The 24,972-nt window shown below is 39.2% G+C and overlaps 1 protein-coding gene across 1 annotated transcript in view; it reads left to right on the top strand.

Annotated features, from left to right (window-relative positions):
- Window positions 1–9,400: 9,400 nt before the first annotated feature.
- The window catches only part of ABCD3 (ATP binding cassette subfamily D member 3), a 75,517-nt gene continuing 59,945 nt past the window's right edge, over window positions 9,401–24,972 (top strand). Inside the window, exon 1 of the mRNA XM_047084496.1 lies at window positions 9,401–9,562. Within this exon, the coding sequence (XP_046940452.1) occupies window positions 9,453–9,562 (110 nt within the window). The 5' untranslated portion in view covers window positions 9,401–9,452. The remainder of the gene's footprint in view (window positions 9,563–24,972) is intronic.

Genomic DNA, 24,972 nt, shown 5'->3' with positions numbered 1-24,972 from the left:
AGGGCTAGTATCTAAAATCTATAAAGAGCTCACCAAACTCCACACACGAAAAACAAATAACCCAGTGAAGAAATGGGCAGAAAACATGAATAGACACTTCTCTAAAGAAGACATCCAGATGGCCAACAGGCACATGAAAAGATGTTCAGCGTCGCTCCTTATCAGGGAAATACAAATCAAAACCACACTCAGGTATCACCTCACGCCAGTCAGAGTGGCCAAAATGAACAAATCAGGAGACTATAGATGCTGGAGAGGATGTGGAGAAACGGGAACCCTCTTGCACTGTTGGTGGGAATGCAAATTGGTGCAGCCGCTCTGGAAAGCAGTGTGGAGGTTCCTCAGAAAATTAAAAATAGACCTACCCTATGACCCAGCAATAGCACTGCTAGGAATCTACCCAAGGGATACAGGAGTACTGATGCATAGGGGCACTTGTACCCCAATGTTCATAGCAGCCCTCTCAACAATAGCCAAATTATGGAAAGAGCCTAAATGTCCATCAACTGATGAATGGATAAAGAAATTGTGGTTTATATACACAATGGAATACTACGTGGCAATGAGAAAAAATGAAATATGGCCTTTTGTAGCAACGTGGATGGAACTGGAGAGTGTGATGCTAAGTGAAATAAGCCATACCGAGAAAGACAGATACCATATGGTTTCACTCTTATGTGGATCCTGAGAAACTTAACAGGAACCCATGGGGGAGGGGAAGGAAAAAAAAAAAAAAAAAAGGACGTTAGAGTGGGAGAGAGCCAAAGCATAAGAGACTGTTAAAAACTGAGAACAAACTGAGGGTTGATGGGGGGTGGGAGGGAGGGGCGGGTGGGTGATGGGTATTGAGGAGGGCACCTTTTGGGATGAGCACTGGGTGTTGTATGGAAACCAATTTGTCAATAAACTTCATATAAAAAAAATAAAAAAAAAATAAAAACTAGTACTGGCAAAAAAAAAAAAAAAAGAAAAAAAAAATTAAAAAAAAAAAAAAAGAATGGAAAAAACTATATGCAAATCATGTATCTGATAAGGATCTAATGACCAGAATACATAAAGAACTTTACTTGACTTGAAAAGACATTTCTCCAGAGAAGGTGCGCAAATGACCAGCAAGCACATGAAAACATACTCAGCATCATTGGTCATTAGGGAGATGCAAATCATTACCACAATTCACATTCACTAAGATTGCTATAATAAAAACAAACAAACAAATAATAGGTGTTGATGAGAACAGGGAGAAGTTGAAACCCTCATTCACTGTTGGTGGGAATATAAAATAATTGAGTTGATGTGAAAAGGAGTTTGGTGGCTCCTCAAAAAATTTAACATAGATAGGACATCTAGCTGGCTCAGTCAGTAGAGTATGTGACTCTTGATCTCAGGGTTGTGAGTTCAAGACTCACGTTACATGAAAAGCTTATGTAAAAAAAAAAATTGTCATAGAATTACCATATGTCCAAGTAATTATATTTCTAGGTATATATCCCAAAGAATTGAAAACAGGTGTTCAAGCAAATACTTCAACATATCTGTTCATAGCAGCACTATTAACAATGTCCAAATGTCCATTAGCTGATGAGTGGGTAAATAAAAAAAGTGGCTGGGGCGCCTGGGTGGCGCAGTCGGTTAAGCGTCCAACTTCAGCCAGGTCACGATCTCGCGGTCCGTGAGTTCGAGCCCCGCGTCAGGCTCTGGGCTGATGGCTCGGAGCCTGGAGCCTGTTTCCGATTCTGTGTCTCCCTCTCTCTCTGCCCCTCCCCCGTTCATGCTCTGTCTCTCTCTGTCCCAAAAATAAATAAAAAACAAAACAAAACAAAACAAAAGTTGAAAAAAAAAGTGGCTGATTCATAACATAGACTATTATTCAGCCATAAAAAGATTGAAGTACTAATAAATGCTACAATGTGGATAAACCTTGAAAACATTATGCTATGTAAAATAATCCAGACACAAAATGTCACACAATGGATGATTTCGTTAATTTGAAATATCTGGAATAGATAAATCCATAGAGATGGAGAGCAGATTGGTAGTTGCTGGGGCTGGGATCAAGGGAGAGTGGGGAGCAACTGCTTAATAGGTATGGGGTTTTCTTTTGGAACGATGAAAATATTTTAGATCTAGGCAGAGGTGGTAGTTGAATAATCTTGTGAGTGTTCTAAATGCCGCTGAATTGTTGACTTTAAAAGACTTAATTTTAGGGGTGCTTGGGTGGCTCAGTTGGTTAAGTATCCGCCTTTGGCTCAGGTCATGATGTTCAAGCCCGGTGTTGGATCTATGCTGACAGCTCAGAGCCTGGAGCCTGTTTTTGGATTCTGTGTCTCCCTCTTTCTCTGGCCCTTCCCTGCTTGAGCTCTCTCTCTCTTGTTCTCTCTCTTTCTCAAAAATAAACATTAAAAAAGTTTTTAAAAAGATTAAAATATTTAATTTTGTTATGTGAACTTCACCTCATTAGAATTTTTCTTAAATGTAATATATGATGTATTTACATGGTTAAAAACTTAAAGATACCAATTTATTCAGTGTAAATATTTCTTTCTGCATCTTACCCCCACTCAGTTACCTTTCCTACAGTCAATATTATCAACCTCATGAATATCCTTCTAAAGATATTATATTTTCCCATAAGCAAGTAAGTATATGTTATTTCCTTTCTACTCTTTTTATGAATGGTAACATATTTAACATACTATTCTGCTCCTGGCTCTTTCTTCTGCTTAATGTTATATTTTGAGATCATTTCATGTTAGTACCTATAATCAACATTCCATCACATTCATCTAACCTGTCCTCCACTTGTGGGACTTAAAGAATGTTCCTAATTCTTTGCTTTTACAAAGGTACCTTATATCTATGATATTTCACTGCCTGAGAGTACATTTATTTTTTTTTTAAATTTTTTTTCAACGTTTTTTATTTATTTTTGGGACAGAGAGACAGAGCATGAACGGGGGAGGGGCAGAGAGAGAGGGAGACACAGCATCGGAAACAGGCTCCAGGCTCCAAGCCATCAGCCCAGAGCCTGACGCGGGGCTCGAACTCATGGACCGCAAGATCGTGACCTGGCTGAAGTCGGACGCTTAACCGACTGCGCCACCCAGGCGCCCCTGAGAGTACATTTAAAGAGTCAATTCCCTGAAGTAATTTACTGAGTCATAGGATGTGTGCATTTCTAACTATTTTTAAGCTATTGATCAATTGTTCTACAATTTGTACTAATTTACATGCCTCCCAGAAATGTTAATAAAAAATTACATAATGTGTTATCAAACTTTGGATCTTTGCCATTTTGATAGGTGAGAGTAGTATCTAAGTGAGGCTTTATTTTCTCTATGTGTGAGAAAAACATCTTTTCCTATTAATTTTAATTTTTTATTATATGAACTATATTTCTCATATTATTTACCCATTTTTAAAATTCAGATTATGGCCTTTTTCTTACAGATTTGAAGGTACTTTTAGGAAAATAACCACTGGTCTATGAAATGAAGTACAATTTTTCTCCTACAGTTTTCTTTCTGCTCTGTTTGCAGTGGTTTTTGTCATGAAAAAAACTTTTTTAAAGTAGGCTTCATGCCAAGCATGGAGCCCAATGTGGGGCTGAACTCATGACCCTGAGATCAAGAGATGGACACTTAACCAACTGAGACACTCAGGTACCTCAATAAATTATTTTTAAGAGGCCAAATTTATTAATTTTTTTCTTCAATAGCTTCTGGATTTTAATATTTGTGAAGGTCTTCCCCATACCAAGATTATAAGATAATTATTTCATGAAGAATTCTTTCATCTCTTTTTTTCTCATAGTTTTATGGTTTCTTTAATTTTTTTTTCTTTTTGTTCATTCTTTGAGCAATTTGGAAATTATTCTGTTTGGAGAATGAAGTATGTATGGATCATAGTCATTTTTCAGATGATTCGGGATTAGAGAAAAATAAGACTTGGTTTCTTCCCTTGTGATGGTTCCTTCCATTTAAATAAATAAGCATTATAGAAGCTGTGACAGAAATCTGAACAGAGTGCTTTGGGGACACCAAGGGAAGGAAAACAGAGTCCAGAAAAGGCTTCATAAAGAAATAGATATCCAATACTTACTGACAATCTCAATCACCATTCCTATACCCTTCTGGAAACTCTTCCATCGTGACTTCTGTGATCCTCATGACTCCAGATTCCCATATTGCCTCTTTAATTATTCTCACTGTCCTGGATTGTTTTCTTTCCTCCATTGATCAAATATATGTGTTCTACAGGATTATATTTCACTTCCCAACTGCCCATTCTTCTTTCTAATTCTTTTTCAGTTCCAAATATTCTCTTTTTTGTATATGAAGACCTCTAAGTCCATGTACATTTTTTTCTGAGTGTATAACTAAAACTGTTTATTATATCTGGGATTTTATATTTATGAGTATTTGATTAGTATGTGTTCCCCTACTAGACTGTTCTGCATGAAGACTGTTTTGTTTTTATCACCACTGGTCCCAGTTCCTGGCATATAGTAAGTCGTTAATAAATATTTTCATATAAATAAATGTTTAGTACTGATCTTTTTTCCTAAAAACTAGTTCTTAATTTTTTGATTACTTGCTGAGCATTTCCACCAGGTATTCCTTTTAGCTCCTCAAAATCAATTTGCTCAGTTTAACAAACACTTACTGAGATTCTGGCTAACACTGTATAGGACCTGAGGATATATTTACTCTAAATAACAGAAAACACAATAGTAAGTGCATATGGTTTTAATCCGTATGACTTAGGGCAGCACTCTGCCATAAGTTAAGTTCTATTTTTAACTTTTTGTTGAAACTCCACACTGTTTTCCACAGTGGCTGCACCAGTTTGCATTCCTACAAACAATGCAACTTACCAACAAGTGATTCTTTTTTAAGCAAAGATGAAAATGATGAATTTTTCCTGGTGACTTGAGGTGTTTACCTTGTTAGAGAAATGAATGCTAGTTTCTCTTAAAAAACATGCAACTATTCATTAATAGAATTATATATGAGACAGAGGTAGCACAAAGGGAATGATTAACTTGGCAGGAGGTTGGGGAGTTGGGGAATGTGGTCAGAAAAGACAGTTTGCAGGAGGAGACCATCAAAGCTTTATTTTAAAGGATGAACTGAGTGGGGAGTGAGGATATTAGGGGAGAATGGGGTTGGTATTTCAGGTAGAAGGAATAGAATATTCTAGGGAAGACCACAGAGGAGGAATATCAGTGTGTATTTATCTCCTAGGGCAGAGGTGGACTATGTCTTTTCCAGGAGAGGAGTGCCAGGGTAGGAATTCAGAGAGGTAGGCAGGGCTTATGTCATAACTAGCTTTGTGTAAGGTGCTTCAAGGCGGATTTGGAATTTACCTTGGTGATTAGGAACTAGTGAGGAATCAGTCATCTGCATTATCTTCCCTGGCAAGAATGTTCCACTTCTGTGCTCCTGACTTCAGGTAACTAATGTCATCCTCTCAGGCACTCAACCAGGAAATCTCAAAGTAAATTTAAAACTTTCCTTTCCATTAAATAACAATCTCACCATCCCCATTCAATTTGAACCCACAAAGCATTTTCCTTCCTGTTTGCTCTGTGCTGCCTGACTCAGGTGCTTACAACCTTTCACCTAGATTATTTCAAGAGTGTTCAGACTGGATTCTCTGCTTGGTATTTCTTCCTGCAATCCATCCTACACGCTGCCACTGGCATGGTCTTTTTAAATAAAAGCTGAGATCATAACTCTTCCCCCAAACCTGGACTCCTCCCTCTTACATGCAGAATAAAATTCTACCTGGTTGAATGGGTGTTTTAGATCTTCCACCTTGACCTCCATTAAACATTTCAAGCTTTTTTCTTATTTCACACCCTTTCATGAACCTCCACCCAACACCAGACTTAATCATCTTGCTTTGTGCCTTCTTGTCTTTGTATCTTTGCTTCTGTTATATCTTCTCCTTTTTAAAAAAGTTTATTTATTTTGAGAGAGAGAGATGTAAGAGGGGCAGACAGAGAAGGAGAGAGAGAGAATCCCAAGCAGGCACTGTGCCATCAACGCAAGAGCCTGAGGCAAGGCTCAAACTTACAAACTGTGAAGTCATGGCCTGAGCTGAAACCAAGAGTCGGACGCTTAATCCACTGAGCCACCCAGGCAGTTCTTCTCCTAAAGCCCCTTCCTTCCATCTGTTTTTCAAGGCTTGGCCCCAATCACATCAGCTGCATGACAAATTACCCCCAAACTTAGTGGCATAAAACAATGGTAAACATTTATTGTCTCTCACAGTTTTTATGGGTTATTTTGGAGAATCTTGGTGGAGCGTTCTGGCTCCGGATCGTTCATAAGGCTGCATTCACCCGTGGGGGTGGAAGATTCTGCTTCCAAGGCTGGTAAGCAGGTACTGGCTCTTGGTGGGAATCCATAATTCTTCTCTAGAGTTGTTTGAGTGTGCTTCGTAGTTTCCCTGAGAGCAAGCAATCCAAGAGACCAAGGTGGAAGCCACAATGCCTTTTATGATCTGGTCTCAGGAGTCACATGCTGTCACCTTCACATTCTTTCTGTCACAAAGACTAATCCTGATGTGAGGGAGATTACACAAGGGCATGAATACTGGAAAGCAAGGATCATTGGGGAGGATAATGGAGTATGGCTAACATAACAACTCTTCAAGAGGCTTTCCAGATTCTCTAACTCCCTGTGCCCTTCTTTTCTCTGTCCGCTATCCTGTGCATACCAAATTGCCTGATTGTTAACGGAGATGTAAAAATCAGAGCTCTTGGATAGCTTCCAATAAAATCACATTTTTCTTAATTATTAACTATTATAAAGTGTGGACCTGAAAAATTGCTTTGGTTAATTATCAGAGGGCATGTACTGAGGAAATTTGTTCTCTAAAATCTCAAGTTGTCAGAAACCCTGTTGTTTCAAACTCATATTAGTGAGAGAGAGGGAGATGTAAACCATCGAAGTAAGTCACTTTGACTTGGAGAAGCTGCCTCTGAGTTTCAGAAAAGGGGTTTTTGGACACAACATTCTACATTGCTCTTAAATTTAAGTTACTAAGGGAATAGAACCCAGAGTAGACTTCTCAACTCAGGTCTGATTATTAACTCTTTATATACAGATCTGATTTGCTCTGAGTCTATTAAATACTGTTTCATTTAGATTTTATCTAAACTCCCTTCTTCTAATAGTATAATGACCCCCATTTCTTCCTTTTTTTTGGGAGACACACCCGTAATTCCTCTGCTGTGTGGCATCCTCTCTGTAGCAAGTTAATAAACTTAACTTTGTTGGGTTACAGGTTTGTTGGTTTTACCTGATGGGCTTTATGAACAGCTAAAATTATTTGAACACACATTAACTGATTTCATTTTTTTAGAATCGCTTATGCTTTTTGAACAAGGGTACCTTTTAGAATATCTTGCCCAATGAGTCATTTTTATCTTTCCTCTGATCTGTAGTCTATTTCCTAAATATATCTTTCCTCTAAACTTGCATGCCCTTCCTTCATTGCTACAAACTTCAAGATAATATGTCACTTTCTCTTATGGTTCCTAACACTTTTATGTTACTATGCAATTTATTGGTGAATTAGTAATATTCCCTCTTGTCCTCTTGCATGGCTCTTTCTCTGGTCCTTTAGGATTCAGCTACAAAATCATTTTCTGTCAAGCCCTAATTGAAAGTCCTTGTCAAAACTAAACATTTTCTTTTTTCATGCTGTCATAGTGCTTTGTCCATACCTTTAATGTGACACTTACATATTTATAATTTTTTTCAGGGGCACCTGGTGTCTCAGTCGGTTAAGCATCCAACATCAGCTCAGGTCATGATCTCACCGTTTGTGGGTTCGAACCCCATGTCAGGCTCTGTGCTGACAGCTGAGGGTCTAGAGCCTGCTTCCGATTCTGTCTCCAATGCTGTCTGCCCTCTCCTGTTCACACTCTGTCTCTCTCTCTCTTTCTCAAAAATAAATAAAACATTAAAAAAGATTTAAAAAAATATTTTTTTTCATATTTTTTCCTCCTCTACCAGCCTTTGGAGAACAGGGATTGTGATCTGTTTATCTTTGTATCCTCTGTGCGTACCAAATTGACTAATTGTTGAATGAGGTAATGAAAATGTCTACATGCCAAATGGAGAATTTAGTAGAAAGCTCCACCTTCGAAAAATGTAAACAGTTAACCCCCCCACCCCCTTTGTGATTCTTGTAATCTGTATTAGGTTATCTCCCAGTTTATACTGGGAAAACACCTAGGAAAAGTTTTGTGGGCTGCTTTAACACGTAGACTACTTCAATATGTTTTTATTATGCAAGGTTTTATGCATTTATTTTCTGACTCCAGCTTCTTTAACCGAAGACAAGGATTCACTAAGTTACTGTACATATGCCAGTCTAAATGCTAGGGATAATGATTTCTGCAGCATAGTGCCAGCCAGAAGAATGCTGTAATCTGTAATGCCCTTCTGATTCTGGGAGTAAGGCCAACGCTCCCACAACGCACGATTGTTATTTCTGAATGTCCCTTTGCAAAGAACAGTGTTTCTCAAACTTTTTGTTTGATCAGACCCACATTAAAGAAATACACTTTATCACTGCTTGGGACACATGGATACAAGACTGGAATAAAAATTTCTCAAAACAACTCGTTTACATGTGATGCACTATGAGATTTTTCTGTCGTCTATCCTTACCGATCTCTCTCCAACACACATAGACACACAGATGGTCTCAATCTACCAAACTGATTCCACAGTCCCCTAGAGATTATAACCCTTGGCTTAGAAAAACTGGCTTGTAAAAAGGTTCTCGATTTGTAGTCATTCTTCCCACATTTTCCTATATCTCTTCGGAGTTTCCGACGGTTATTTTCGTCTGAATAATTACGGTGCCTTCGGTTTTGTGTAAATGTTCTGTGATGAGGCCATTCCCCTTCTTCCTGCGCTCCTTTAAGAGGGTGGTAACGGCCCTTCACCGTGCAGGGGGGGAAAAGGGGAGGTGGAGTGACAGGTCCCACCAGGTCCGGTGCAGGGCAGGCTCGCTTTTCCAGTTCTTGGGAAAGGTCGGTGTGCGCGGAGGTGGGAGTAGAGGTGAGGCAAGGGAAGCAACCAGGCCGGGGAGAAGTAACGAGCACCAGACCAAGGACCCACAGCGTCTCCGCGCCGGCAATCCCGGCGACCCTGCTGGGGTCCGCGCGTGCGCAGAAAGCATCCCAGGACTGTTCCGGCCTCCGTGGCGCCGGCGCGTGCTCCCGCCGAGCTGAAGTCAGTGGTGGGCTCCAGCGCGCGGACGACGCGGCGGCGCGCGCTAGGGGGCGGTCCTGCGCGGCCGGCCCCGCCCTCCCTCCGCGCGCCCCTCTCCTCCCAGTCTGCCCCGCGCTTCCTGCAGGGTATCCGCTGCCGCCGCCGTCGCTGCCGCCGCTTCCCCGTTCCCGGCTCGCTTGCACTGGCGGTGCTATGGCGGCCTTCAGCAAGTACTTGACTGCGCGAAACTCCACGCTGGCCGGGGCCGCGCTCCTGTTGCTCTGCCTGCTTCACAAGAGGCGCCGCGCCCTCGGCCTGCACGGGTAAGAAGGCCCCTGGCCGCGCCGCCTTCCCGGGCCCGAGCGGGCGCGCCCCGCGCGCTCTCCCTTCTCTCCTGGCGCCGGGTGGCGGGTCCCTTTGCCCGGCGGGGTCAAGCGTAGAGGCCGGCCACGGCTGCTGCCAGGTTCCAATGTCAGGGTGTCTGGGTTTCCCTGCGGCGCCGTTGTCCCCAGTGTTCCCTGCGCCCCGCACTCTGCCCCCGGGATGTGACTCCCCACACCCTCTAGCAAACCTGTGCCTCTGCCCCGGGGCCTCGTTTCCAGTGCTCTCTGTGCCTTTTCACTGCCTCCAGGAGTGTGAATCTTTCTCCAGCGCCCGCTGGCATTCTTGTGCCCCGGCCGCGAGGCTGTTGCCTCCAGCCCACCTGCTGTGCCAACTTTCTGGGTATGTTCTAGTTTTGTCATCTCATTTCCTGAGAGACCGTGGGTTTGCCTTGTGGACGTGTATGTATGATTTGAGACTGAGGATTGTACTCGCCAGGCTGGAGGCTGTTGTCTCAGTCACTTAGCTGGGGTTTGACACCATTCCCTAGTAGTTGCTGTTGAAAGTCGTGATGATGGTTCCTGCCAACTATCCTGGGTCCATTTGGCAAGATACTTTTGTAAAGTGGTTTCCCCATGGAGGTGGGTCAGTGAACTCCCTGGCATTTCATCCGGAAAGGCTCAAGTGGTTCCGTAGTATTTGGAGAGCAAGTTTCCCTCCCCTGGCTCTTGAGGTGGAAGGTCAAAGTGTGATTTAGCTGGGGATCCAGATCCTTTTTGATTATGTTCCGCTGCTTTCTCCTCGAGAGAATCTTAAGGTTTAGCTTTAACTTTGGGCGATTGTAAGATAAGAGGAAGGAAAAGAGTATTGAGTTACTGTTGTGGGGTTACAGACATAATTTTTTATTAGCTGGGAGACGCTTGGCTTCAGCAAATGAATGAGGAAAGGTTACTTCCCAAGCTTTCTTGCCATTCATTGGATATTCCATGTTAAATCTTGGCATACCGCTCTCATGTATTTTATTTCATTCATCTCCCTGGGCAGGTACTGTTGCCTCTTGTTTTTGTTTTGCTTAAAATGTCTGACTAGTAGTAGACTTAGGACTAAATCACTAAGAAGTGACCTTCCTTTCATGAAGTGTTTACTAACGTTCTCCTAGAAGTCTTCCCTATCTTACTAAGGTTTGAAGTGATGGTCTTTCTTTTCCTTTCTAAATTTGATTAACAAAGTTGAAAATGATCTGCATCTTTGTCCAGACAATACAGCCCCAATTTACTTTTCTTCTATTCAATTTGCTTTTAAAATGATTTATTCTGGAAAATATAAACAGTTTTTTTTTTTCTATTGGATTGTATGCTTTCTGAGCTCCCAGTTGAAATGGAAGTTGTTATCTGGAATATGTCAAAATGTTAAATGCTATAAAATAGCGTTGAATTTTATTAGAGAAATGTTTCAGTGCATAGAACAGGTATTTTAGTGTCAGGTAGGGGATTTGAGGACAGCTCTAACAGATCTGGCTTACTTTGTTTTATCAGAGTATTACATGTGTAATGTGTTTGTCTGTAATATAGAAAAGTACACATAAGTGGAGAGCTTCAAGATTTTTACAGATAGAACTCACCCATGCATGTAATCAGCCTTCAGATCTGTACCCAGAAAAGAATATTATCAGCATCTCAGCATCTCTTCATGTCCTTTACAGTTACAGTTTAGGTGGCTCCTGATTTATAAGACCATAGATTATTGAGTAAGGAAAGTTTTATTTTATTTTATGTTATGTTATTTTATTTTACATTTACTTATTTTTTGAGAGAGAGAGAGAGAGAGACAGAGGGAGACACAGAATCAGAAACAGGCTCCAGGCTCTGAGCTGTCAGCACAGAGCCTGAGGCGGGGCTTGAGCCCACGTGCAGTGAGATCATGACCTGAGCCGAAGTCGGACAATTAACCGACTGAGACACCCAGGGGCCCCGAGTAAGGAAAGTTTTAAATATAATCTCCTGGGAAATAGTAGCAAAACAATACAATAGAAATGGTTTTACTGAATTTTAGGTGCTTTTATCGTTTACATTTTATTGTAAAATGCGTTAAAACTATCTTTTTTGAGAAACTTAGTAAACTTTTTGGGGGATTAAATTATGCAACAGTTAATTTACTGAACAGAAGATTGTTAACCTTGTGTTTTGGCATGAGTAAGGAAAATCTTTATTTTCCACATTAAATATTTTGTGGGAGGAGAATGCAAATTAAGAGCAGATAAGCATGATGTTTAAATTACTGAGATAAAGTAAGTGAATTACTTTAAAACCATTAAGAATGGCATTGAGTCTATTTTTGTAGATGTTATATTTCCAGAAACTTTTGGAGATCTTTCACATGCTATCTTTGAATTTTTTTTTTTTTCAACGTTTATTTATTTTGGGGACAGAGAGAGACAGAGCATGAACGGGGGAGGGGCAGAGAGAGAGGGAGACACAGAATCGGAAACAGGCTCCAGGCTCTGAGCCATCAGCCCAGAGCCCGACGCGGGGCTCGAACTCACAGACCGCGAGATCGTGACCTGGCTGAAGTTGGACGCTTAACCGACTGCGCCATCCAGGCGCCCCTCACATGCTATCTTTGGCTGCACAGTTTGAAGATTAGAAGATTAGAAAATTCTGCCTTTATATTTTACTGGCTTTTCGGGCATCGTTTGTAACAGGGCTAATTTATTTTCCTATCTGGTGCTTAATTAAGGAACCTGTGGCTGCTTGACCTTTTTTCATCTGTGCTTTTATTTTTTTTTTATTAAAAAAAAATTTTTTTTTTTTAACATTTATTTATTTTTGAGACAGAGAGAGACAGAGTATGAGCAGAGGAGGGTCAGAGAGAGAGGGAGACACAGAATCTGAAACAGGTTCCAGGCTCCGAGCTGTCAGCCCAGAGCCCGATGCGGGGCTCGAACTCAGGGACCGCGAGGTCATGACCTGAGCGGAAGTCGGACACCCAACCGACTGAGCCACCCAGGCGCCCCTCATCTGTGCTTTTAATAATAAGTTTGTCTTAGAAGATATCCCTTAGAATCAAATAGGTAATAGAGCTAGAAAAGCCACTTTAAAAGTTATAATGTCACATTATTCCAAACATTAGGAGAACAAGTAATTTAACTTCCTGAGTTATTTTTTAGTTTTGTTAATGCAGTTTTTTCAAAGTAGGCAGAATAACTACCTATATATACACTTCACTGAAGAAGTACCATCAACATTCTGCCATTCATGTTTTGTCTATAGCCCCTTGCCTCCCACTCCTTATTTTTATAGATTTTTAGGTAAATATATATATTGAACAGTATAAATCTTGCTTATACATTTTTTACGTAAATGCAGTACAACAGTGTAACATACCCCTATCATAAATGAGAACATTTTCATCTTCCTAGAAAGTTGCCTTGTGTTCATTCCTCACTACAGTATACTAACTTTTTTCACCTTAATTTTGCTTAGTCATACATTTTATTTTATTTATTATTTATGGGGAATAGTGGAATCTTTATGGATAAAGGAGAACGCATAATCAGTTGAAAGGAAGTTAATGGGTTTCAGAATGTTGTGGGATGGAGAGTGTGTGTGTGTGTGTGTGTGTGTGTGTGTGTGTATGTATTACACACACATTAAAAAAATGTATGACAGGGATGCCTGCGTGGCTCAGTCAGTTAAGCATCTGACTCTTGATTTTTTTTTTTTAATTTTTTTTTTTCAACGTTTATTTATTTTTGGGACAGAGAGAGAGAGCATGAACGGGGGAGGGGCAGAGAGAGAGGGAGACACAGAATCGGAAACAGGCTCCAGGCTCTGAGCCATCAGCCCAGAGCCCGACGCGGGGCTCGAACTCACGGACCGCGAGATCGTGACCTGGCTGAAGTCGGACGCTTAACCGACTGCGCCACCCAGGCGCCCCTGACTCTTGATTTTGATGCAGGTCATGATCCCATGGTTTGTGAGTTCAAGTCCGGTGTCAGACTCTGTGCTGACAGTGTGGAGCCTGCTTGGGATTCTGTCTCTCCCTTTCTCTCCGCCCCTCCCCTGCTTGCACTCTCTCTTTCTCTCTCAAACTAAATAAATAAACTTCAAAAAATATATGACATCTTAGAAAGGATACATTTTTGTTAGGGAGAAGAAATTTAAATGCAAGTTAGTTAAAAATGTAAGGTGGTTACAGAATGCATTGTACAGACAGATATGCCTTAGAAGTTCTGAGAAAGGGGAGATTAATGTGTTTGAGAAAAGTTAGGGAAGGTTTTATGAAGAATATGAGCTAAGCCCAGAAAGGGGGTAGGAATGGATAACTGCAGATAAATTGAACGTTAATAGCAGCCTTTATCAGATTTTTGTTGCATTTTGTGATATGAAGATGCTTTGTGGTTCCTTTTTAATCCAGCTTCCACTGCCACCAGAACTCTTTTTAAGAAACACAAATATGATCATGTTATTCCTTCATTAAAGTCTTTTGGCTCTTCTAAAATACAAAATTCTTTTTTAAAATTAAAAAAAAAATTTTTTGATGTTTATTTTGAGAGAGAGAGAGAGAAAGAGAAAGAGAGAAAGAAAACGAGTGGGTGAGAGGCAGAGGGAGAGAGAGAATCCCAAGCAGGCTCCATGTGGTCAGTGCAGAGCCAGACTTGGGGCTCGAACCCACGAACTGTGAGATCATGGCCTGAGCTGAAGTTGGAGGCTTAAGAGGCACCTGGGTGGCTCAGTCGGTTAAGCGTCCGACTTCGGCTCAGGTCATGATCTCACGGTCTGTGAGTTCGAGCCCCGCGTCAGGCTCTGTGCTGACAGCTCTGAGCCTGGAGCCTGTTTCAGATTCTGTGTCTCCCTCTCTCTCTGACCCTCCCCCATTCATGCTCTGTCTCTTTCTGTCTCAAAAATAAATAAAACATTAAAAAAATTAAAAAAAAATGAAGTTGGACGCTTAACCAACTGAGCCACCTAGGTGCCCCTCTAAAATGCAAAGTTCTTATCATGAGAAAATCGTGTTCATGATCTGGTTCTTTCGTACTGCTTCTTATCCTCATCCAGCCAAATGGAATAGCAGTTCTGAGTAGGAGAGTTTGCTCAGCCTTTGCAGTTTGATTGCAATAACTGTCATCCCCACTACTTCTCCCCTACCCTTTGGTGTTTATTTTCTTTCAAAACTCAGTCCAGTTAACACTTTCTCTTAGGTGTTTTCTGTCTTTTCCTGATTTCCAAATTGATGTTGTCCTTTGCTCTAATGATACTCTAAGCATTTCTCGACTTTAGTAGTTAGCATTCTGCACTCTGTATTGTAGTAGTTTGTTTTCTTGGCTTCTGCCTGCATCATATTGAGTCTCTTGAGGGCATGTACTGTGTCATTCTTAAATTCCTAGTTTGCATATGTTACAGGATAGACAATTAAGTGTTTTATGGGGTACACAAATTACATAGGGTAGTTGAAGAATTTTTAAGTGTAATTGTCTGATAGACAGTTGGAGATGTAGGACCAGTAAAAACATGAGTAGAAATTACATGAGTGGGAAATTATAAGCCAATTTTAGAGGGCAGACAGAGACACCAGTCTGCACTGCTGTAGTATTTTATGATCTTAAAACAAACAAACAAACAAAAAAAACCCCACAAAAAACAAAAACAGAACAAAGCAGTTTCTTTCCCTTCCCATGAATGCTTGTCAAGTTCAGATTTCTCATCCTGAATTTCAGAGCCCTCCCTCACCTGGTCTCACCTTACCTGGCTAATCTTATCTGCCATTGCCTGCCAATGAGTACTCCGTGTTCCAAATAGGCAATTTTGCACTGTTCTCTGAACAGGCCACACTCATTCTAGGTTTTGAAGCTTTATTCATATTAACCATCCTTGGAATATCTCTATATTTTCTATTTTTCAGCTCTTATCCTTTAAGGTTTAGGTTAGAGTCACCCTTTTCGTGAAGTATCATTCAGCAACTCTGGATGATCTAAATAATGATTCTTTTAACTTTCTGAAGCATGAATTTAGCATACCTTTTCCTTTGGATCAAACCATTTTATTGAGGGGCTTCTGCAAAAGGTCATTAGGCTGGGAGCACAGTGATATCTGACATCTGCAAGCCTGGCTGGGAATCTCTCCAGCTTCACATGTGCAAAAGGTGAGGCATTTTTAATTGCTTGACTGGGTGTGAACTAGTTGTCAGCTATCAGGGTATAGCTAAGTAAACCAGGTTATAGAGTGATCCTTTATCCTTTTCAGAGCCCAGTCTATATAGATGGTGGGAACACTGTTTCCTCCCCCAAATATTTTTCAGGAGTTTCAGGGAGATTGTGTTTTTCTTAATTACACCTTATTTCACTTTTTTGTCTCTGCTCTGTTTTATTTTATTATTTATTTTTTTAATTTTAAAATATATATTTTCATTTTTTTTTTAATTTATTTTTTTTAAAGGTCTTATTTGTAATTAATCTCTATGCCCAATGAGGGGCTCAAACCCATGACTCTGAGATCAAAAGTTGCATGCTCTTCCAACTGAACCAGCCAGGCACCTCTAATATGTATATGTCATATACGTATACACATATACATATATATATTTTAACTCTAAGTATAGTTGACATACAGTGTTACATTAGTTACTGTTTTACAACATAGTGATTTTACAAGTTTATTAGTTATGCTTTGCATCACAAGTGTAGCTACTGTCACAGTACAATGCTGTTACAATACCATTGACTATATTCCCTGTGCTGTACCTTTTATCCCTGTGACTTATTCATCCCATAACTGGAAGCCTATACTTTCCACTCCCCTTCACCCATTTTACCCATCCCCCGCACTCCACCCCTATCCCTCTGGCTACCATCAGATCTCTCTGTGTATGAGTCTGTTTCTGCTTTTTGTTTATTTGTGTGGTTTTTTTGGGGATCCCACATATAAGTAAAATCATATGGTTTTTGTCTTTCCCTGATTTATTTCACTTAGCATACTGTTGTCTGAGTGCATCCATTTTGTCTCAAATGGTAAAATCTCCTTTTTTATGGCTGAGTAATACTCGTGTGTGTGTGTGTGTGTGTGTGTGTGTGTGTGTTTACCACAACTTTATCCATTCATCTATCAGTGGGTGCTTAGGTTGTGTTCATATCTGGCTGTTGTAAATAATGCTGCAATAAACATAGGGGTGCATGTATCCTTTTTTTTTTTTAATGTTTATTTTTGAGAGAGAGCGCAAGTAGGGGAGGGGCAGAGAGAGAGGGAGACAGAATCTGAAGCAGGCTCCAAGCTCTGAACTGGACGTGGGGCTTGAACCCGCAAACCACAAGATCATGACCTGAGCCAAGTTGGACGCTTACCCAACTGAGCCACCCTGGCGTCCTGCATGTATATTTTTGAGTTAGTGTTTTTGTTTTTGTTGGGTAAATACTCAGTAGTGGAATTAATGGATCATATGGTATTTCTATTTCTAATATTTTGAGGAACCTCCATACTGTTTTCCACAGTGGTTATACCAGTTTACATTCTACCAACAATGCTTGAGGGTTCCCTTTTCTCCACATCCTTGACAACACTTGTTATTTTTTGTTGTTTTGATTTTAGCCATAGTGACAGGTATAAGGTGGTATTTCATTGTGGTTTGTTGTTGTTTTTTGTTTGTTTTAAATGTTTATCCATCTATTTTGAGAGAGAAAGAAGGAACCCCAAGCAGGCTCCACACCCCCAGCACAGAGCCAGATGTGGACCGGAACACATAAATTGTGAGACCACGACCTGAGCCAAAATCAAGAGTTGGACACTCAACTGACTGAGCCACCCAGGCGCCCCTCTTTGTGGTTTTGATTTGCATTTGCCTGATTAGTGATGTTGATCATCTTTTCATGTGTCTGTTGGCCATTTGTATGTCTTCTTTGGAAAAATGTCTATTCAGATCCTCTGCCCATTTTTAATTGGATTATTTGTTTTTTGTCTTTTTTTTTTAATTTTTTTTTTTTTTTGGTTGTTGAGTTGTAGTTTTTTTTTTTTTATATATATATTTTGGATATTATCAGATATATCATTTGCAAGTATCTTCTCCCATTCAGCAGGCTGCCTTTTTGTTTTGTTGATAGTTTCCTTCACTTTGCAAAAGCTGTTTTAGATCCCATTTACATGGTCTCTCTTTTTTATTTTTTCATCTTGTCTCTTGAACCTGTCTTTTTAGTATCTGCCTTGATTCCTATAAAGCATCAGCCACAAAGCAGGTAATTGTGGTAGAGTTTTATTGAAAATTTGGGAGTGGTGGCAGGAATTATATCTTAGCATAGCGAACAGCTTAAAATGGAGACATTCTTTTATTTATAAATTCCTTTGATATTTCCACTGTTTTAAGTTTGTTGACTATTTTTCCCTGAGCCTCAGCCATGTGGCCTGTTGCTAGATCTTCTCTGTACCTTTTGGATATTCTCATATCTCTAGCTTCTACTCCCTGTACTCCCTCCCCACTAACTTTACAGCTTTCCTGCATACTTCAAATTCAGCTTTCTTTCCTTCCTGAGATCTGTTCCTTTCAAATCAAGCTCTAGAAGGGGCTGGCTTCCCTTTGCTCAGTTTGACAGGCCCACTAAATGTTTTGCAAAGTTCAAGTATGAGTCAGGTGAGGGGCTGGAGCTGCATAAGACTCTTGGGATGAACTATGAATGGAGTTTTTAGGCCCCATTTAGAACCTCAGAATAAAAAGATGGTGGTTAAGCGAAAGACCTGAAGGAATTTGCCAAGAAAAGCATCTGTGTACTGAAACCAACTAATGCAGGTCAAGTCCAGAAGCAGTGTTCTCAGAACAGTAGAGCTGTCTGGGGTCTATTGGGCAGGGACTGAGTACAAACTCTTTAATTAATTACACTTCTCAGTTTCTGGCACATTAGCATCACTGGCCAGGCATTCGTTTTCAAGGCTTTTTGTACTTGCTGTTGCCTTGCCTGATATGCTCTTCCCCAGGTACCACACTGCTAACTCCCTCCCCTTTTTCAGTCTTTCTTCAGATAACTTCTCAGGGAGACCTTCCAATGCCATTCAGTTTACAAAAGCATTGTTGATACACACACTGTCCACTTTCCCAGCTTTTCCTTATCAGTCAAAATGTGATATTTATTTTACATATTTATCTTGTTTATTATATGTCTCTGCCTTTAGGATGTAAGCTCCATGAGGGCAGCAATTTTTGTCTGTTTTGTTTATTGATACAACCTCAGTGGCTAGAACTATGTCTGGCATATAGTAGGCTCAGATAAAAATTGTTGAATGACTCTGTTTCTGAGATGCTCATTTCTTAGGGCTGTGGTTACTTTTATCTTAAATAACAAATTTTTCTTGCTATGAATGTTGTCTTTTTAAGTATATTATGAGCCATTTAGGAGCTGACCCCTTTTATATGCATTGGTAAAACAAGTCTTAGAAATTTATAAAAATGGTATTATTGTTTTATAATCTGTTTTTCACAGTTACAATACAGTGGAACAATACAGTGGAAACATTAAAGACAATTAAAAAAATTAAATTGTCCATAATGTCATCACTATAACATACATATTGTTTTTATTACCTCTTATTTCTCATTTATATGTATATAGTTTTACATAATTATAATGTATGTGTTTTGCTGTTTTCATTTAACATGTAGACATCTTCCCTATGTTTCATCATTAACTTCATAACTATAATTTAATTTTTTTTTTTTTTTTCAACATTTATTTATTTTTGGGACAGAGAGAGACAGAGCATGAACGGGGGAGGGGCAGAGAGAGAGGGAGACACAGAATCGGAAACAGGCTCCAGGCTCTGAGCCATCAGCCCAGAGCCCGACGCGGGGCTCGAACTCACGGACCGCGAGATCGTGACCTGGCTGAAGTCGGACGCCCAACCGACTGCGCCACCCAGGCGCCCCGATAACTATAATTTTAAAGAAGTACATAAATACTCTTTCCTGTGACTGTATCATAATTTATTTTGGGCATCTAGTTTGCTTCTGTAATTTTTCTAGATAATACTAGATATATTTGCAGGTAAACATTTCTGTTTCTGCAGAATTATTTCCTTGGAATAAGTTGCCAGAAATGCGATTATACAATTAAAGCTTATGAACTTTTCTTAGTTCATGCCACTATTGGGTTCTCAAAAACTGTCGAGCCTTCCTAAAAATTTCCTCAAAGGTGCCCCTGGAAATCTCCTCAAGAAGCCTTTTTGAATTGATAGAATCATTTACTCTCAGAGTTTGGAAGGTATTTAAGTTACTAGGCCTCTGTATTTTTTCCGTTGCTGCTTTCTGAATATGATACTCATTTCTCCACCTCTTAAAGAAGAAGTCTAAAACTCAGTTTATTATTTTAAGTGTGGTCTGACTGACACAGAGTGGAATGGCTTGTTATCTCCTTAGTGATCCTAAGCTTTGTTAAAATCAGGGGAATTACATTTATTTTTGTGACAGTCATCAATGCTCTTCACTCATATTTAGCTTTACACAGTTGTTTTCCCTCCATTTGCCTTCCTTAACCTGTTGTTGTATTTGATTTTTTTTTTTTAATTAAAACTGGGTGCAGGTATTTATGCTTATCTTTGGACATACCACTTACTCTAAATTTTTTCTTTTTGATCCTGCTCATTTAATTAATATTCCTTCTGTATATTTTCTCAATAAATTTAAGTTATTGGATAGGACCAAGTATAGAACAGTGGATTTATACCTCTGTAACCTTTCTTTAATTGATACTCTTTGGGTGTTGGATTGGTTCTCATCTTCAACTTACCGAGCACTTTTCACACCTTTCCTTCCAGTAATGACCTGGCACTCTGACAGTAGGGCAAGGAATCTAATCCATACTGGGCCAGTTAAAGTCCTTTAAGTTGTTACTGCTGGAGGGTCTTTCTTTTCTGGTCATGGAGCTGTGAAAATGAGACCTTAGAGCTGTATGTGGCATTGGTTTCTTTTGCGTGGAAAAGGTGGAGAACTCCTGATTTGGGCCATCGTCAAATGCTTTGTAGCATAGTAAACAAAGGTTACAGAATTTTCATGATCCCTTCAGAGAAGGGAATGAATTTGGTTCCACATGACTTTTTGGTGAACTTGTGCTTGTTCTTAGAATTTACCATTTCTTTTTTTTTTTTTTAATTTTTTTTTTTTCAACGTTTATTTATTTTTGGGACAGAGAGAGACAGAGCATGAACGGGGGAGGGGCAGAGAGAGAGGGAGACACAGAATCGGAAACAGGCTCCAGGCTCTGAGCCATCAGCCCAGAGCCCGACGCGGGGCTCGAACTCACGGACCGCAAGATCGTGACCTGGCTGAAGTCGGACGCTTAACCGACTGCGCCACCCAGGCACCCCAGAATTTACCATTTCTGATAACTGATACCATGTTGTCCATTTGGATAAATTGTAATTCCACCCCCCCCCCCCGCCCCCGATCATTGTCACTCTCATCCATGACCTGAAGAATATCATTACCTTCTAATCTATTACAATAAAATACAAGCTGGAATTATGAAGAAGAAAGATAGGCTCTTTACAGTTTTCTTTGCAATTATATATGCCAAATTGAATTTTATAAAAATGGGTACTGTATTTCTCTATTGTTATTTCTTTTGCAATGATTTGCATGGAATGTTAGAGTTGTTTAAAAATGGCATTTCTAGTCATTTCTACAAAAAATTTCACATCAGGCCCTTGCTTAAGAACATTGCTCTCATTATGACAGTCTTTTTATGAAGAAATCACTTTTGTTTTAGGCATTTATGTCAATGATCCAGCCTTGCATAAATGCAAGGATAAAATTCTTTTACTAAGTGACGGTTGTGCTCTTCAGTGGGAACTAATGTACATAGTAAGAGCATTTGAAGTCTTCTTAAGTACAACCATAGTGAGTGTGTTTAAAAATGGTTTATTTTTATTTATTATATAAAATGTTTATTTTTGAGAGAGAGAGAGCATGCAAGTGGGGTATAGGCAGAGAGAGGGAGACACGGAATCTGAAGCAGGCTCTAGGCTCTGGCTGAGCTGTCAGGACAGAGCCTGACACGGGGCTTGAACTCATGAATCATGAGATCATGACCTGAGCCAAAAGTCTGAGGCTTAACCGACTGAGCCACCCAGGGGCCCTTAAGTGTTTTTTTTTGTTTGTTTAGAAACATGCATTAGTAATCCTTTTGCTAGATTAACAGCTTTGAATGAATGCAATTAAATTAGTATAAAATTGAAAATAAAGCTCATCAAAGCATATTCAGCTAATTTGGTATCTGTTGTTACCCTGGGAGACTTCACATTTGAGTCTGACTTTAAGAGATTTTAGTGTTTTGCTAATGGGTGGGGGGGGGGGTAGGGGTAGAATGTCTTCTGTGTGGGGAAAACAGCATGAGCAAGGGCATGGAGTTAATGGAGTTATGATTTGAGAACAGACTGTGAAGACATGAAGCTGGAGGTATGACTATTAACTATTTATTGAGCACTTACCATATTTTCAGCATTGTTCTAAGTATTTTACATTTATTCCTTACAAATGGTCTTTTGGGATAGTTGTTTTACTATCTTCGTTTTACCAGTGATGAGTCAGGTAAAAATGGTACCTGATTATGAGAGTGTTTCAGTTTGAATTAGCCATGTGGAAGGTAAAAGACAGAATAAAGCATTTTTATCAAATCCTTCAGGTGGGCTTAGATTCAAAAGAATAGTCAGTCAGTAGTCACTCAGGAGTTAAAAAAAAAAAGTCTGAGGTTCAGTGCAAAATTAATTGTTAAAATTTTATGGGAAATGTTGATACTAAAATACTGGAATCATCACGAAATAGTCTAAGATTTCTAATGTCTTTTTATTGTATATTACCCTACAGATAAAGAAAACTGCATAAAAACACATACATTACTTAATGACTTTTTGCTTTTAAGATAAACACCCTTGTACCTACACACAGGTCTAGAAATAAATCTTTGCCAGCCACTCCAGAAGGCTTCCATGTGCCCCTTCCAATCACAGCCCATTCCTCTCCCTTGCTATATAATTGCTATCCTGACTTCTATAGTAATTGCATCTGTACGTCTCTTTTTTAATTTTATTGCCCAAAGGTGCATTCCTAAGCATTGTTGTGTGTTTTCTTGTCTCTCTTAATCTACATGTCCTGCTTGCTTTTTGTCTTGCCCCTTTCTTACAGTTTGTAGATTGCACTGATTGCAAACATTTTTCTTCATTCTCTGTATTTCCTGTAAATTAGTAGTTGGATCTAAAAGCTTCATCAAAGTTTAGATTTTGTTTATTTTTTATTTTTTTGGACAAGAATACTTCTAGGTGTTGAGGGATACTCTCCATCAAGATGTATGTAGTGTCTGGTTGTTTATTTTTGTGATTTTTAGCAGCCATCGTTGCCTGATGCCTTGATCAGTGCATTTATTATGGCTTGTAATATGGTGATATTTGAATTGTCATTCTTTATTTGTAAGGTGGAATGCTTCCATAATAAGAAACTTTTCTTTACTATTTGGTTACCCAGTGGTACAATTCAATTAGGAAAGGTAGGATAGATACATGCTTCTTAATTTACCAGTTTTCAAAATAATCCGTCAGTTCCCTTGTTCTCTGAAGGTGACCAATGAGTTGTTCTTAAGTGTCATTATGAACCTATTGATTTACCACAAGTAAATATTTAATGCTATTTTATAGATGCTTTGGTAGAACTCTATTTTATGAATGTAGTGGATCTTATAAATGAAATATAAAATGTGCCTCAGTTATCAACTCTTTCCACTATGTATTACTTCTATATAAATTTTAAGAGCAGCATGTTGGGATTTTGATGAAGATTGCTTCTAATCTGGATCAGTGTATGATTGCCTTTTTTTTTTTTTTTGATTAGTCTTGCCATAAGTTTGTAAAATGTGTGAAGTTTAAAAAAAAATCCAGCTTTCAGTTTTGCTTTACCTCTATTTAGTGTCTGTTTCTTCATTATTGTTTTCCTTTCTGTATTCTTTTATTCTTTACACTTTCTTCAGTTAATTTTATTTTTCTAATGTTCTGAGAGATACGAATTTCCAGACTTTGTTTTCCCTAGAGTGTGCAGTTAAGGTTATAAAGTCTTCTCTAAGCACTGCTTGCATTGCAGCACACAGGTTTTTTGATGTATAAACTTTACCATTTTGTAAATGTATTTGATATGTCTATTATACATTTCAAAAATATTTTTATTTTGTTGACCCATGACTTTTCCCAAGTGTATCTCTTTATTTATGTCAGTTATCTATTGTTGCATAAAAAGCCACCCCACAACTGAATGGCTTTTTGCCACAATTCTGTGGGTGGCTCGTTTTGTCTGGGTTTGCTTGTGAGGCTGCATTCAACTAGAGGATTGGCTGCACAGGAAGATTCAAGATGGCTTTACTTCTTTCTGGCTGATGTTGCTGGCTGGTGGCTTGGGTAGTAGGTGCCTTGGTTCTCATCTAAGTAACTTTTTATTATCCAGTAGGCTTGACCAGTTTCCTCATGTGGTAGTCTCAGGTCAATATTCCAAGAGGCAAAAGTAAAAGAAAGGTTTTTGCCACATTCTTTTGGTTAGAGCAAGTCATAAGCTCGGCCCAGAATCAAGGATGAGAAAACAGATTCCTCCTTTTTAGGAGGAACACAAAGAATATGTCTCATATTTAATTTACCAGAATTTCAGGACATTTGGAAATTTTTCTTCTATTTTTTCTTTGTGTTATTGATTAACAGCACAATTGCTTTGTAGTTAGTATTTCTTTTTTCATTATTTTATTTTTATTCCTTCTAGTAGTTTGGAAATTATTCTTTATTTTAATTTTTTCTTTTACTGGTGACCCTAGAAATTTTAACATATATTAAAATTTTCAAGGTTAAACATTAATAATACTTTATCATCCTTGTAAGCAGTAAAATGACTTTAGAGCAGTGGCTCCTCTTAGTTTCCTCCTGATTTATATGCGTTTGGTGTGGTGTTGTTTTTCTTTTTTTTAAAGTACTAAAAGACATTATTATTGTTTTATGTAATTTTCATTTAGAGTTATATTTACTACTCTTTAGTCTTCATTCATTTTTGCAATCTGCACCTTCCAACTAGAATCATTCTCCCCGCCACCAGCAATATGATCTTTAGTACAAATCTACTGATAATGAACTTTATGCATTTTGTCAGATAATATCTTTATTTGCTTTCATTCGTGGAAGTGTTTTTCCCCTGAATATTTAATTCTTTATTTATTTTGGGAGAGAGAAAGACAGCACAAGTAGGGGAGGGGCAGAGAGGGAGAATCCCAAGCAGGCTCTGCATTGTCAGCGAAGAGCCTGATGTAGGGCTTGATCCCACAAACTGTGGGATCATGACCTGAGCCTACACCAAGAGTCAAATGCTTAACCAACTGAGCCACCCAGGTGCCCCTAGAATATTTAATTCTTGATTGGCAGTG

Source organism: Lynx rufus, unplaced genomic scaffold (genome assembly GCF_022079265.1).
Source record: "Lynx rufus isolate CCGP_SWC_20201006 ecotype Redwood Valley unplaced genomic scaffold, mLynRuf1.p SCAF_2, whole genome shotgun sequence".
NCBI classification, from domain to species: domain Eukaryota; kingdom Metazoa; phylum Chordata; class Mammalia; order Carnivora; family Felidae; genus Lynx; species Lynx rufus.
This window is presented reverse-complemented; position numbering and strand designations above follow the sequence as displayed.